At 37.1% G+C, this 15,976-nt stretch overlaps 1 protein-coding gene across 1 annotated transcript; it reads right to left on the bottom strand.

Annotated features, from left to right (window-relative positions):
• Window positions 1–1,365: 1,365 nt before the first annotated feature.
• LOC102701877 (tRNase Z TRZ3, mitochondrial) lies at window positions 1,366–9,338 on the bottom strand. Its single transcript, XM_015842224.2, has 13 exons — window positions 8,957–9,338; window positions 7,692–7,781; window positions 7,388–7,432; window positions 7,214–7,268; window positions 7,065–7,108; window positions 6,579–6,965; window positions 5,877–6,142; window positions 4,818–4,956; window positions 4,677–4,727; window positions 3,934–4,078; window positions 3,573–3,834; window positions 2,889–3,492; window positions 1,366–1,873 (listed from the first exon to the last, which is right to left on the bottom strand). The coding sequence occupies exons 1-13, from the start codon at window positions 9,092–9,094 to the stop codon at window positions 1,562–1,564; spliced, it is 2,538 nt and encodes an 845-aa protein (XP_015697710.1). The 5' UTR covers window positions 9,095–9,338; the 3' UTR covers window positions 1,366–1,561.
• Window positions 9,339–15,976: the final 6,638 nt, after the last annotated feature.

The following is a 15,976-nucleotide window of genomic DNA, read 5'->3' as shown; positions in this document are numbered from 1 at the left end:
CCCTTTTTTGTCCAGTTTTCTAAGTATAGAAAAATATACCGGGAACTGAAAGCGTTTTTTTAAAGTAGTAGGTGCATCTTAAGTTAGAAACGAGGAATATGCAGGGTTCGCTGACCGTTCTTCCTTTGAAAACTGCTGTACTAAGCTGAAAAAACGCATGAGAATCGAGGAAACCGTGGTTTCCCGCACGGTTTTTGCAGCCGAAATCATACCATTAGGAAACCGTGAATGAGATGTCAAATGCAAAAAAACATTAAAAAATCTTTAAAAATATATGAACAATAAGAAAAATATTTTAGGACTATATTTGTGAGTTGTGACGTAGGAAAAATAGAAAAATAGAACATGTTTTAGGGAAAACAAGAAAATTTTCATATGACCTTTTCTAAATTCTTGATATTGCATTATACAAGCATACACCAACATATCACCCTTCACCAGATAATTTATACCAATAACAAGTAACAACAACTCTATACTCTATTTTGATTGATGCGTCACAACTATACTTATTACCAATTATTACTACCGTGCACGTATAATTTTTCTCCATATATATTTTCCATATATCCATAGTTGTATATTTATATTTCAACGTTATCTACCCTAGTGTCTAGCGTAAATTAATAATGACAACAACAAAATATTCTTAAACATCTTCATATGAAATATTATTTGCAATAGACTATTTTTTAATTTTGTTTCCCGAAATTCTCATTTATGATTTTTAATTACACCGGAAATAAATTTTTTCATGAATTTCTTTAACGAAACTATACTATATATATCAATATATACGACACATATTTTTTATTAAATTTTTTTAAAATTTTTTAATTTCTCATCAAATTTAAACTCGGTTGCTATGGCTTACCGAAACCATGCCTCCGCAGAGAGCGCGGTTACCACAGCGGTAACCACGGTAACACAAACCCTAGGAATATGTAAGCCACTTGGCGATAAGGTAAACTTCATCTCCGGAGTCCCCAAGCCTGTGTTCTTTTGAGCACATGAAGATGATAAGTTGAAAACTCTCCAATTTTGGTGATAGCTATTTAACAATATAAAAAAAAATATTATGAAGTTAAAAATCTACTTTAGAAATATAAAATAATAAATTTCTATATCAAACCTTTTCTTAAAATGTATACCATTTAGCAGTTCAGGAGTGTATGCAAAAGCCGAGAGAAATGTTGATAAAAATATACAGAAAATACGTATCCTAAAATTATTCATGAATGCATCATCTATAATGGCAAATATTAAAAAGATCACTTATCAAAGATTCAGAGTGGCATATACTCAACCACCCATCAAAATAAATAAATTAGATGGGTAGGTTTTTCACGTTTGCTCAAGACTTGAAAATAGTCGACAATGTGTATTGCAGAAAACAACGCCAAAAATTAACATTACAATTGAAAACAAATTATACACTATTCTATCTGACTACAGGGTAATTGGCCTCACCAGTAATTTCTCATGGATGCTGTCTACGATTGGATTCTCAGGTCAAAAAAATGTTCTATTTAAGAATATTGTACATTATATTCTATCCAGTTCAGTACATAACAGCCTCCTGGACCTCATCAGATTCGTCAACCACCATCTCATCTTTGAACAAAAGCTTCAGGTGAGGCAGAACCTTCGGCAGTACGGGCAAATCCGCGAGATTCACACTCATCAGGTCAAACGCTATGCAAGTTTTTTGCATATCAACCTCATCAAAAACTGGGATTTTAGGGTATCTTTGGCTAAAGTGGGTCAAGATTATACGGTATGCTCCCGCTGATGTGCCCACTGCTATGGCCTCCTTTGTTGTGCTATGGTTCCTAGCGATAGCCTCATCCTTCATACTGTCTTCGAATGTTGCCTGAAGAAACGAGTATTATAAAGACAGTCTAGACAAGCAATATCATCATAGCCATTAAGTAATTAATGTTGATACAGGAACACCTTATCCCTATTCGCCTAAGTGAGGTAAAGCAGATTGTGGTGTATATGCTTCATGAGCATACTGTGATGTGTATGCATGTTGTATATGCATTATGAGTAGGTTGTGGCGTATATGCATTGTGTAGATTCTAGCGTGTATGCTTCATGAGCATATTGCGATGTATATGCTTCACAGACATATTGTGATGCATGTACATTACAAGTAGATTGTAGTATATATGCATTATGAGTAGATTGTATGTATGTGTCCGAGAAGTAATGAGATGAAGCTTGCTGGTTACGACTCCATGGGATATTCCCTCGAGATGCCCGAGGACCAGTACTCAAGCGCTGGCGACAGCTCGTAAAGTGGTCCCAATATACCATATATATTAACAAAATAGCCTTATGCATTGTATAACAAACTAAGGTGTCCTTCTTGTAACTATACAAGGGGATTCCCGAGCTATAAAAGCCAATACCTCCCCTTGCAAAAACAAAATTAATTAGATAATACACCATTAGAGTATTTGAGCATCTCTACGCCGGGGTTCACTTTGGATAGGCGAGGAGAATTCTCCCTCGTCGCCTATTCGCATTCTTGTTCGTGACTTTGGGTCACAACAATTAGCATCCCCAATAATTAGGACTTTAGGAGAGAGCATTCTACATCTAGAAATATTAAAATTTGAAATAGCTGTTGATGGCGCTTGTGGTCGACATAAATTGGGGAGTGAAATATGTGGTGCAGGACAATAGGTTAGGGAAGAAAAAACAGAAGGGATAAATAATATGTTTTGGAAACCATCTTGGAGCATAAGCAGTGATGCCAACCACTCAAAGATAGGAATATACAAAAAAGCATAGCTACCATGAAACGGATAGAAATGGCAGTGGATATCAAGTTGATCAATGGAATTAGTTACCCAAAAGGTAAATCATGTTCATCTTACCTCATGTATTAGCACTGTGGCATCCCTAGACGCATCTATAAGAGCTGGGCAGGGCCTTGTGTCACCTGAATATACAACCTTCCATCCTAAAATAGCTTTTCCAGCACTGCTCACCTTCTCCTTGGCTCTCAGAACAACCCCAAACGACTGAGGACAGTGCAGAACAGGGACGCTGTAAAGAACCTCCAAACCTGATTCATGTAGAATTTCTTTCAAATTAGCAAGAGCTGTAGTATCTTTTGGACTTGCAGGCTTCCGGCTGTAGTATTCCATTCTACTTCCAGGAGCAAATATAGTGTTTTCAAGTTGAGATGTGGTAGACTCGGTAACATTATCGCTGAGAAAAGCCTCTATACTAGGCTTTAAAGTATGCCTGCAGTCTAGGAACTGCATGTCAAGATCTTCAAGTGTGGAATATGCATTAAGAAATCTTTCAAGTGGTCTTGGTCCAATAACAAGCAAGGGTTTGTGAGCTATCCCTTTTAACAAATTAGACCTCAAAGCAAGAATTCTAGCTAAACCAGTATGGTGATCAGCATGAATATGTGAAATCCAAATACACTTCAAACTTTTCACAACTTCATCAGCACCGCTTACACCAAACCTATAAAAAGATGTGTTAGGACTGCATATATGAAATATCAGTGTTTTTTCAATTATATAATGAAGTCCGTTAGAACTAACCTTCTTTTCAATTGCCCTAAAGTTCCTTCACCGCAATCAAGAAGTATACCTCCTCGTGCAAACAGGTTAATATATATGGAAGTTACATTCCGATATTTTGAAGGTTGGGATGAACCAGTACCCAGGAAAGTAATTTCCATATCTTCTCTTGTCGCATTCTCCACACAGCAAGGGATATCTGGATTGTCCTTTGGGTGCTTTCTCCAGTCACTTTCTCTCAATGGAGTGCCATCTTGTAGCTTGCCTGAATTACTCTCTCTGTCTACAACATTAGAAGCAGATGAATTCTCAGTAATCCATGGCTCTTCAACCATGAGCATATGCTTGCCAGCTGAATGCATTGTATTTTGGTTTGCATTACTTTGCCAGAACTTGCTAATCTGTTCAGGAACTTCTTCAATATCTGGGATCTCCTTTAAGAGCTCATCTACAATATCTCCATAAGAAGACAAACTAGGTATAGAAGCTCTGTCCAGTCCCAGTTGGGCATATGGACGAAGATGAAACTGAAAACGGAAACCCACTAATTAATCAGCATTGTACTGAACCAAACGAATTTGAACCAGCAACAGCAATTGGTCTCAGAGATGATGCACATATTTTATGATTTATCACTCCTTTCTCCCCTCAGCCTCTTTTTTATATTTCGTGAGAAGAATCTCTTTCTCGGCTTCTAATTGTAATCATGTGCCATAGCATGGCATGGAACATAATTGCATGGTGTATATGTTCGAGCCCAAATTTCCAATAAGAGAAAATAAGCAAAAAAAAAACAACTGAACTATTAATTCATGCCCACACATGGAAAATGGCCAGTATACTCATCATAGAAAGTTATTAGGGAGCACTGTTACAAATACAAATAGTTGCATTGTATAGAAAGATAATCTACAAATGCTACTTTATCACAATTTGTTAGTGTGATAGGTTGACAAGTGTGAAGTTTCAAGACAATAATTATCTGTTGGATTTTCACATCCATATATGACAGTGAAGCTATTTCATCACAAAGTCCAGAAATACAAATTCCAGCTAGGTTGACAGGCATACTCACGTGACAAGTACTAAAAGGGAAATACAGCATGGTTATACACTTGACCATACCTTCAGAAGATTAGCTGCTGACACAGTTTCACACGCTTGCAATAAAGAAGTCTGGAAGAATGATAAGAAAGTGTCATGTATACAAGCAGATTGTATTTTCACATTTAAGAAAATGGTATTTTGTACATCACTCAAAGTTACCTTATTCTTCTCTGAATCAACATCATTTGCAAGTTCCACAGGCCAAAATCCAGACGATGGGAAGAGATGAGGGCACACAAAATGAAGACGTGATGATATCCTTGCACTACCCTTCAAGATAGGAATTTCCATGTTTTTACTGCACATAAGAGGAAAAAAATCCCATCAAATTGGATGTCAAATTGTAACTGATCCAATCTAAGATGGCGTTTGGATTCACGGTGGGAATGAGATAAGTAGACAATGTGAGATGAACAGTGAATTTTGGATTGGAATATTGGATTGTGAGTTTTCCTTTGTTTGGCATATATTTGGATTAGGATTGGGGTATGGTTTTAGCTGGTCAAAATGCCTTATGTTATGAGCAGGGAAAAAAGAGAAAAAACAAACCAACAAAATGTTTCAGGTTGTGAAATAATGAAGGAAAAAGTCCATTTTAAGAAACCTTAACTACAGCTGTCTCACGGGGGTCAAATTTTGACCATAAACTTCAAAATGTATCATTTGACCCTAAACTCTCAAAACAGTTCACTGTACAGGTTGACATGCTCAAATTTTAAAACTGGATCATAACCAACAAACGGTGGTATTTGTAATGGTTTTTGTCACGTAAACCCATATGATGAAGTGCCACACTTGCATCCACATGCAAGACTGGTAGTAATACTATACTGGTGATAACCAAGGGACCTAAAATCCTAAGGCAGATAACCAGATAGTATACAATAATAATAAAATGGCATTTTACAGAAGGGGGAAAATGTTAGAAAGTGAAACAAACATAACTTCCCTAATTATCAATTAGGAACTGATCAAGACAATATGGCAGCAAATAAACCTTCAAAATGTGTGATCACTAAGAAAAACTCATAGTTGTTAAACATCAATTCCATCTGGATTAAATATTTCTACAATGTGGACTTCTCACTTCTTTCCTAAAATAGTTAATTTAAGATATACAAGTTATAACCATTTAATGTAAATTCAAACACAAGTAGGTAAAGCAATTATAGGGAGCTGCGATATGCCTTAGAAAAGGTGAACATAACTGAAACTCACATTTCATGCCCTGCCATGATATGCTGTGCGGAACCAAATCTTCTCATCCAGTTCTGATAATCGAGAGCTTTAGTAATAGAAGATGGGCCCAAGTGGATTACACAATTTACTTTCTTGGATGTCCCTGTTTGCCTGGAAGAATCTTCATAAAAGCATCCAAGAGATTGCAGGGAAAATAGTTCGTGCATATGATATTCTGTAGGGCAATCCACCAAAAGTACAATAGGTCCAGGAATCGACGGGCCAAGGACATCACTTGGATGGACCTAGAAATTGGCAAAGGAAATGAGCTTTACATAAGAAATTTTCATCAAGTTATCTGGCGTCTGTAATTTAATATTTGAAGTTGCATCCTAAGTTTAAATTACGTAAAACATTTAAATTATGCTATCAAGGAAAATACAGCAGATAGTCAGGTGACACTACTTAGTTTAGTGTTTAATAATATTGAAATGCTAACAAAATATCACATCAGCAATCTATACGTAAAAATATTCTAAGAAACCCTCATTGAGATGAACCAGTATACATAACAGCCTCAGAAAAAGAAGTTAGGTTGCCTACAGGAAGCATTGGTATACCTGGTGGTAAAAGCTCAAGTTCAGATCAACAAAGAACGTATTATAAAGAACAAATCAAAGAATACTGTTTGCGATCTTATAAGCAGCTTAGAGTTTAAATATCTTGGTATTCAGGACTAACCATTTTATCGAATGCATCAGACCGCACAGAGTTACCAAGCTGAAGTTCGCGATACTTTGGTCCAGGCTTCAGACCAAGGGCAGCAGCCTTAGCAGGGTCAAACTTTCCTTTAAGTTCTGGCAGTTCACATGCATAAATTATAGCAGTATCACCGGGCTTCACGTTGGTATCAGTCAAGCAACTGGCTTCGTTACTGCATCTTGGTTTGACAAACATTGCAGATATTCGAACTACTTCGTCATCAATAATAACAGTAGCATCTTTAGATTGTGAAGGTACATTTTGTTCCACACCAAAGCTATGTGTGTGAAGCATTGCTCTATTTGGAATAAATGATCTCATTGCACTAGCTAAAAAGTCTAGGTCAGAAGGGCCCCATATGTTCACCTATATAGTTAAAGGGAACAATACAATAGATACAACCGAATGAGTTTGGCAATTAGTTAGTACTGAAAAGCAGGGAATGAAGAAATCATGTGATCTCACCGACATGCCCTCCTCTCCCATGCCTGCCAGAGTTAGCACCAGCCCTATAAAAATGGAAGGTAAAAAAAGGAACAGAAACAAAAAATTGTCATGGTACAGTCACAATTCATCAAACAATTCCGTACATAAAGCGATCAAGTTTACATTACCTGGAAGTCCCCCTGCAGTTTCTGAGCATACACGAGTCAAAAATACGTGATCAATCTGGGAGATGGATAATCATCATGTAAGCTGGTTACAGGTTTATAGACACAATCGAAAAAAGAACAAAAGAAATAAATGATCAGTACATTGCACGTAGATCAAGGGAGGACCCATCATACCTTTGATAACTTTATCTTGTGTTCAGTGCAGAAACGTTGAAGACCCTGTCAGGTGGCAAGATTGCTTTTGAGCACTTTAAGTTCACCAAAATAAGACATGACAGAAAGGCTAAGGATGATAAAATTAAATAAATGAAGTAAATAGAACTACACTTGAAAAAAAAAAAGACAAATGGAACTCAATGCCCCCCAAGGCAACTGGAGTATAGGTTATAAACAGTTTGTGCACTTAAGCACATGAATTAGAACATAAGTATGTTAATAATAGAGAGAGAGAGAGATTTCATGCTGCTGCAGATCATACCTCGCCAGCATTAAATATAAACCTCTGTTTGTCAAAAAAGAGTAAAATGGAAGGGGAAGTGTCTTGTGTATCCATTCCTGTACCAAGGACCTGCACAGCAAGAAGCCAATAACAAAGCGGTAAGACCAATAGAAAAGCATTTGTCCATGTCCTCATGGGTAAGGGAAGGGGGTAGATTAACTGAACTATCTCTGAAGGGGATGGCACAGAAACAGCTAGAACCACCGCATTCTAGGTCTGGTGTTCATATCTAGTTTTATGAACCCTTGGCTAAACTAACTCGACTTGATCGCTTGCTCTTCCTGCTGGCACTGCGGCAGCAGCATCCACAAGACTCTGACAACATAGTATTTTTGGTCTACAACAGGTTATGGAAATCAAGAATAAAAACTCCTACAAGTGATTATCAACAACATAAACATCAGAGCATTGAAGTTCTGAATCATTTGTACCAATTTGTTATCGGGTGGCACTAATATGATCTATCCTCAGGTGAACTTTGACATCATGACAAAAAATATTCTTTTATTATTTTCTTAGCGCATAATCCCTCCATTCAAAAATATAAGCATTTTTAGGACTCAAATTTTGTACTACGATACAAGTATTCTTGTATTGATTCACATGATTTCAATCATTCCAACGACTCCAGAGCCAATCGGGTGCTTGGAAAGGCAATCTAAGAAAAATAAAATCCAAAAAATGATCATTGAAGTGACTAATAGGGAACCTTTTGACTTTACCTTAGTATTTGCTAAACAACCTCGAAACGCTTATATTTTGGACGGAGGTAGTAGATAATAAGAGAAAATGGTTTAAAGTTTAGTTCAGATGCTATGCTCCCTTTAAACCTAAATGGGACGTATGTTGCAATCAATTTGGGACAACAATTTAGTCTATGCAGATGGTAGACCAGCAGAAAAGGTGACATATGCACATTCTTACAAAGCAAAAAACAAAAAAAAAAGTAATCAACATACTGAAACCCGAGTAAGCCGAGGAATTAACTGTGATCGCTAAGTCATAAAGGAAACCAACATGCGCAATCAGCAACACACAATTCTAGCAGGTGGTAACTTGTGCTGATAGGAATAGAAACTGATTTCCTAATAAAAACAACTCCCGTGCTTTGCATTGTTCGCCATCCTCGCGTTTTTGGAAAAAAAAAACAACAAAATGTTGCATAAAACGCAGATAGCCACCAACTAATCGCGCTGAGCTGAAGCTTAACGACGCAATCGGGAGTGACGATCACGACGCCCCACCTGCACGTAGCAGATGGTGTTGACGGGATTGAGCTTCCGGCTCTTGAGCTCCATGCTCCTGCCCTTCCTCCCGTCCTTCCCCTCCGCGCGCGTCTTGTTGAACGCCACCTCCGCCTCCCCTCCTTCGCCGCCTCCCATCTTCTCCTCGCTCCTCTTCCCGAGCGTGCTGCTCCCGCGGCGGAGGAGGCGGAGGCGGCCGTGGTGGCCGCGGCGCCCTCCTCCTCCTCCTCCCGCCTGGACGCGGTGGGCGAGGAGGAGGCGAGGGGAGGAGCGGGAGCCCGCGTGCGGCGCGTGGATGTAGCAGCAGTAGGAGGGGGAGGGGAGGAGGCGGCGCGAGAGGTGGAGGAGCGGGGCCGGGGCGGCGGCGGCTAGGGTTTGGGAGAGCGGGAGGAGGCGGCGGAGAGGGGAGGGCAGTTGCGGCATGGCGAGGGGTTTAAGGGCGGAGGGGTGAAGCCGGCCAAGCCAGAGGGCGCGGAGCTCCGGATGGATCACGCATTCACGCGGGTGAGGGCTATTTTCGTCATTTCCTCCAAAATATTTTCTCCCTCTGTCTTGCATTTTTATTTTCTCGGCTAAGTTTTGTTTTTGTTTTTTCCTTTCAGCATATTCAAATGGTTTATCTCAGACTACAAAGTCTACAATCAACGTGAAAAACGGATAACTTCACGGCTGATTAAATATCGAGGTAGTTCAATTGGGCCTATGGCTATCTAAAATTAGCCCAATAGTATAACCTCCTCAGCAAAATGACCCAGCCTATAAGAAAGAAATGCTAGGGTTTGCAGCGCGCAGCCGCGCACGCGCTGAAGCGCTAAGCAGTGAGTAGAGCTAAAAAGACCGATTACATGGATAAGAATTTTTATCCGCAATCAAACTAGTTACAAATATTTGCCAATCCAAGCATTTAGTGTCGCTTAGTCATCTCCTTCACAAACAAAACTGGCTAGGACTTAGGTGGGCTGCAACATAACAAAAGATTTTCAAATTGACAATTCAATTATCCTTTCAGGGGCCTGTTCGTTTCGGAGGAAAGCCATAGAAAATATCTATTCCTTTGGAATAAGCACTGTTCATTCATTCGTTTCACAGGATTCAAAAGAAAATTTTCCTTAGGAATCATGTACAAATCCTCTAAAATGTACTAATTCCATAGGAATAAAAACATCCACTCCATCCTCTTTATTTAGCTCATTGAAGAAAAAATTCATATGTTTCAATCCTCTGTTTTGCATGTGTATTCCTACAATATTCCTATGTTTTATCTATTTCTGTGGTTTGAAAATCCTATGAACCAAACGATCCCTCATACAACTCTACTACTCCAATAGAAACCCTCTCACTATGGATTAGTTTATCACATCTCTAGGGACTAGGATGCTGAAGCTTGAGGCCTCTCCCCTTTAAGTCCAGCCACTACATATAAGATGGGTCCCCGCCACTACATATAAGATGGGTCCCCAAAATAATTAAATAAAGTAGCTGATCATATGGCTAGATAATCAAAAATATCATCGACAGTATCGCTTATATAAAAAAATTGACAATATGAATCACAATATCTTAGCCCCTTAAGAGTTTAAAATCACTCGTGCATTTTGCATGCCACTTTCTTTTCTAATAAAGGTATGCCTCATGAGTCGCTAAAAGTTTTTTTTCTCGCTTACCTAAAAGACTATGAACATCACCAACAAAATCCCAATATAGATCCCACTTTTAAGCTTTTAAGTTTCTAGGCGAAAAGTTACCATAAAAATAATCCTAAACAGTCATAAGAAAAAATACAATCCCAACAACACCATATCTATAATTGGAGAGGTCGCCTTTCGATATCCATGTCAGAGGAAAATGGAGTGACTTGTGGACGAGGAAACAATTTTTCACTTTTGTCTTTTTTAAGGTAAATTAGGGCATACACACCTTTTTTAATTGTTGAGCGTCAATTTATAGTAATCGGTTGAAAAGATCAACATATCCCAGGACTAAAAATCTGATTGGATGGCTCAAAAGAAGATTGTGGGGATTAATTTTTGGGCAACTGTTGGTGATTATGGCTAGTTGCTTATCATGGGAACTCTTTTCAAACTACAAAATAGTTTATAAAAAACTTTAAAATACAAATGAATATATTTTTTAAGTTTGTAATAGTGAATGTTTAAGTAATTATGTGACAATTATGAAACTTATCTAGTAAGAACGTGGCTGCTCGACTGGTAAGTCGTTTTGAACGCTGCCTGCGCTCACAGAAAAATATGCACCCTGTATTTATATACATGTTTATGCATTCTATTTTTGGCAGACAAACGGGAAAATTTTCATGACCGTCCAATTTTAGACACACTGGAACTAGATTTTCTGTAGGTTCTCTTCATGCAAATGCTAAAATAAAATTGGGAGATCCACACAGATCATCAGCCTTTTCTTCTCAATTAATTTTCTCATCATTAATTGTCATACTAGCATTTTTCTCGTCCAAGATTTTTTTTTTGCAATTACATGAAAAATGCACACACCACGTATACACACAGCTATATATGCACAATATATATTTATATATTTTGTACATATGCTTATGTTATTGTCTCTTTGGTAGCCGAACTAAAGAATTTTACCATCTGATTTTCGAACCGTGGGAAATGGTTTTTATGGGTTAACATTTTCATTTTGTCCCTTTCATCCTCCACACCATTTAGATATTTTCTACTATATTTAAAAATTGAAATCTTGGTTTGAGAACAACTCAAACACTTTGGACTAGTTAGTCGGTCTTGGGCCTAACGGGCCCCTTTAGTGGGATAACCATGCAACTCTCCTTAGTGGTATAGACGTAGCTAGTCCATAATTGTTTTTTTATATAAATACATCTTTTAAATATTTATAAAAGTGGTTGCTTTGATACGGTAGCCCATTTCAAAACGGGATAATTTTTATGATGTATCAAATATAATACATCACCGGTACTGGCTGATATCATGATGATACTGGCTGATACTCAGTTGGTACCAACTGATACTAGCATGATATCAGTTGATACCCTATTAATAACGATTGATACCATGATGATATTGACAATACTTGTTGGTACTAAGATAATATTATAAAATATAAATGAGACCTTAAAATATCTCAAAGTTAATAATAAAAATAAATTGAAAATGATAAAAGATTGAAAAATCCAATTCAGGTAATGGATAAGCAATGGCTAGTACGGGGCCACTTATAAAATATTCACTCTAAGGTAACGGATGAGCTTGTGAACGCTTGCTGCTCCCTCTACGGACGAGGATTCAGTGACATTGCACCGTGACATTCTCGGTGACATTCTGTCACTGACATGTAGACTCCACGTGGGTCCATGCACATGCAGAACCCACATGCCAATGATATAATATCATCGAGAATGTCACGGGACAATATCACTGAATCTATATCCCCTCTGCTAATGCACATCTTGATGAAAAATACAGAAAACTCAAGCAACAAAAAGAGGATTAAAGCAAGACATCGATGACGCGATGACTACCTAGCTAGCTTGGGTGTCTTGCGCAACGAGTGAACAATGAAAAAGAACCAAGCTACCGTACATGGTGGTGTGGATGGAACAATGTTGTCTAGCATCCCCTTATTAAAATAAACCATCTGAAAACTTATTTCTAAAATCTACACCATTTAACCACTCTCACATTATAATCTATTAGCATGACAGTGTTTTTGCAACATCGGTTTGGTTAGTGTGGCACCATAATACTATCACTCTAACTCTAGTGGGAGTGACATTACAGCATTGTCTTGTCACGCTGGTAAGATTGACATGGTAGAGGTGCAAATTTTAAAAATAATTTTTACAATATTTTATTTAAAAATATTTAAATATGTATTTGATTAAGGTGTCCATCGTTTAGCTTTTGAGAAAAAACGAAACGACATATTTACGAATGAAATATAATTTTATGAATAAAATATTTATATATGTGTTTTTAGCGATTTAAAAAGTAAAGAGTAAAAAAACTACGATGACAAAAAGTAAAATCAACTTTAAATTTAGGGTTAATTAGATCTACGTCATTATAAATTTGCTAGTTTTGAAATATACCATTACAATTCGACTAATTGTAAAGATGTCATTATAATTTCAGAACTATTAGAAATATGCCACTCCATACCCTTTCGTTGTATTTTTTAAAAAAATTTGGACCATATTGCCCATGTGGCGTTTATTGTGCCCTTGACATGTGTAAAGGGCAATTTGGGTCTAAAATGGCATATTTGAAATAGTTTCTTACGATTAGTCGAATTGTAGTGACATATTTTAAAACTGGTAAATTTATAATGGCATAAATCTAATTAACCCTTAAATTTATCATTAAAACTTGTAAATATAAGCAGAAGTGAAAAGACCATACTTAAAAAGTTTAGCTAGCCCACCCCATATTTATTTCCTCATTCACTCCAGTGTAGGCTACTAATGAGGCACTGCTGCCAATCTATCAAAACACACGTCTTGCAGTTGGATATCTCGATATGTGCTAACTCATTTGTAGTCAATCTAATAGCCAATTTATATAATAGTTATCTACAAAATATTATATACTATACACATTGTGTCTTGAAGTTCGTGCTGCAGCTGACTACAAATCTGTAGTTCACTGCTCTTCTCTTTCTTCTATTATCTCTTTAAAATATATTTATAGCTGACTTATAGTCTGCTATTGAACCTGCTCTTGCTGGCCAATATCTGACATTTCCAGTAGTCTTGACAGGTTTAACGATGTTCATTTCTGTTTTCGTTTCTGCTATATAAGAGCACGTTTTATAGTATAGCCAACTGCTGGCTCTAAGTTGTCTATAGACAATTTAATAGCCAATTCATACAATATTCATATATTACATAATTAATATCCTGCCCCGCATGTCATACACACGTGTGTCTTGGAGTTCGTGCTGTAGTTGACTTCAAATTTGTAGTCCACTGCTTTTCTCTCTCCTCTCTTTATCTCCTTAAAATATACTTATAGCTAGCTTATAGTCTGCTATTTTACCTGCTCTAAGTGGTACTCTCCGTTTCCGTTTTATGCTACGAAATGCTTATCGTTTGTTTTTTTTAAAAAAAGGCAACAAAAAAGATTGTGAATACAATTTTATATATATGCCCTGTCAATCTAAAAGCAAATGCTAAAAACTAAATTATTATAAAAACTCCAAATCAATTCTTTATTAAAACTTAAAATTTTAAAATTTAGCTTATAAGCACAAGCAAAAAATAAAATATATTATAATTTTCCGAATTCAAATTTGAGCTCCTACGGTTGCCGAAGCGGCTAGCTCGCCACTGCCCATCCACCCCCCGACGTCATATCTTTTGGTTTTTGCTTATACTTATATATATGATAAATTTTAAATTTTTACCTCTAAATTTGGAATTTATTTTTGGGTATTTCACTTAATTTTATTTTTCAGCATTGACTTTTAGATTGCTAAGAATACATATATATATATATATAAATTTTATTTATAAATTATTTTTCGTTTACACATAGAACGGAAAACCTAAACAATTACCCTTTTGATCGATGGCCGTCGATGCAGCCCTACCACCTCCAACAACTCGCCGGCGGCTGCATGCGCAGGCGATCGAGCGAACGGCGTTGCTTGCATCTGAGAATTGAACGCGTAAACCAAGCAATTAATCCATGTCGACGCCAATAATCATAGGCAGCATAGTCCCTGCAGCAGGTAACTTCGCTTGATGATGAGATCGTCGCACTAGCTAGCTAGCCGTGTGGCGCCCGGGCATGCGCTGATTGATGGCTGCATGTTTTCTCACCTAGGCCGCTTTCGCCATAGTACAAGTTAACCTACTTTTCTCGTTTTTCACATGCATATTTTTCAAACTGTTAAATAATGTATATTTTAAAAAAAATTTATAGAAAAGTTATTTTTTTATTTTTAATAATTAATAATTAATTAATCATATACTAATCTATTACTACGTTTTCCGTGACACAATAAGTTAACTTACGCCCCAGGGCCGAACGCGGCCCTAATCCTGCGACCTTTGGAGTTGCTCTCCCCTGGAGCCTCCAGCGTTCAATGCCCCGGATGGATTTTTGGACAATTCTTTTTTGGCCCTTTGGAAAACATGCTTTACGAACACACCCTCTAAGAATTAATCTTAGTGCAGATACCCTCTAAAAACGCACTTTACGTTCTTGTCAGGGTTAATTGGCGCCGGTACACGAAGCTCGGCGCTAGATGTTCTTGGTAGGGAGGAACATGGGTCGATTCATAGATAATCCATCCTATGTTATAGTACAAACAAATAAACTAAGTATCGTTTTAAAATAAAACTTAATTCATTTGTTTGAACTAAAGCTCACAGGCCGACCCAGGCCTATGCCTAGTTTTGCCGCCGGCCTCTCCCAGTTACATATACTAACAAATTATTTTCTCTCCTCCAAATCTTATTAATTTGGTGTTAAATACTGGGAAACTTACAAACTAAATTATGTATCATCATTTATTTCTGCTAGTTTTTTATTTATAAAAATCTTACTATGGATTAAAAGTAAAATGTAGTCTCTCCCCCTTCCTCACGTCCTATAGTTTGCTACCAAATGTTGACAAAAATATAGAGCTATGATCATTATACATTGATTTATCAACATGTTTTTAAAATTTGAAGGCAAATCAATAGGCATGGGGATGGAGAGAAGGAAGAGACTCACATCCTTCCCTTAGATTAATTAAGCTTTTTGTAAATAAAAATAAATGAGTGGAAATAAGTTAAGATACATCGATTTGGTCAATTTGGCATCAAAGCTATAGGATCGGAGAAAATATGGAGATTTTTTTTTATTTTTTCTCTCCTTAAATTAAGTTTTTGTAAATAAAAAACGAGTCAAGAAAATTACTATAAATTGATTTACGGCAATTTGGGAGCCTAGCTATATGATTTGGAGAAAAGGGAAAATTTTCCTCTCTTCGATTAAGTTTTTGTAAACAAAAAAAAGTGAAAATAAATTG

Source organism: Oryza brachyantha, chromosome 1 (assembly GCF_000231095.2).
Source record: "Oryza brachyantha chromosome 1, ObraRS2, whole genome shotgun sequence".
Taxonomy (NCBI): Eukaryota; Viridiplantae; Streptophyta; class Magnoliopsida; order Poales; family Poaceae; genus Oryza; species Oryza brachyantha.
This window is presented reverse-complemented; position numbering and strand designations above follow the sequence as displayed.

Excerpts from the sequence above, each read along its gene's own strand:
- LOC102701877 (XM_015842224.2), bottom strand. The coding sequence starts at position 9,094 with ATGGGAGGCGGCGAAGGAGGGGAGGCGGAGGTGGCGTTCAACAAGACG. Across the intron at positions 6,143-6,578 it reads CTGATGCATTCGATAAAATG|GTCCATCCAAGTGATGTCCT; the intron begins GTTAGTCCTGAA and ends GCCAATTTCTAG. Across the intron at positions 4,957-5,876 it reads ATCATGGCAGGGCATGAAAT|TAAAAACATGGAAATTCCTA; the intron begins GTGAGTTTCAGT and ends TCTTATGTGCAG.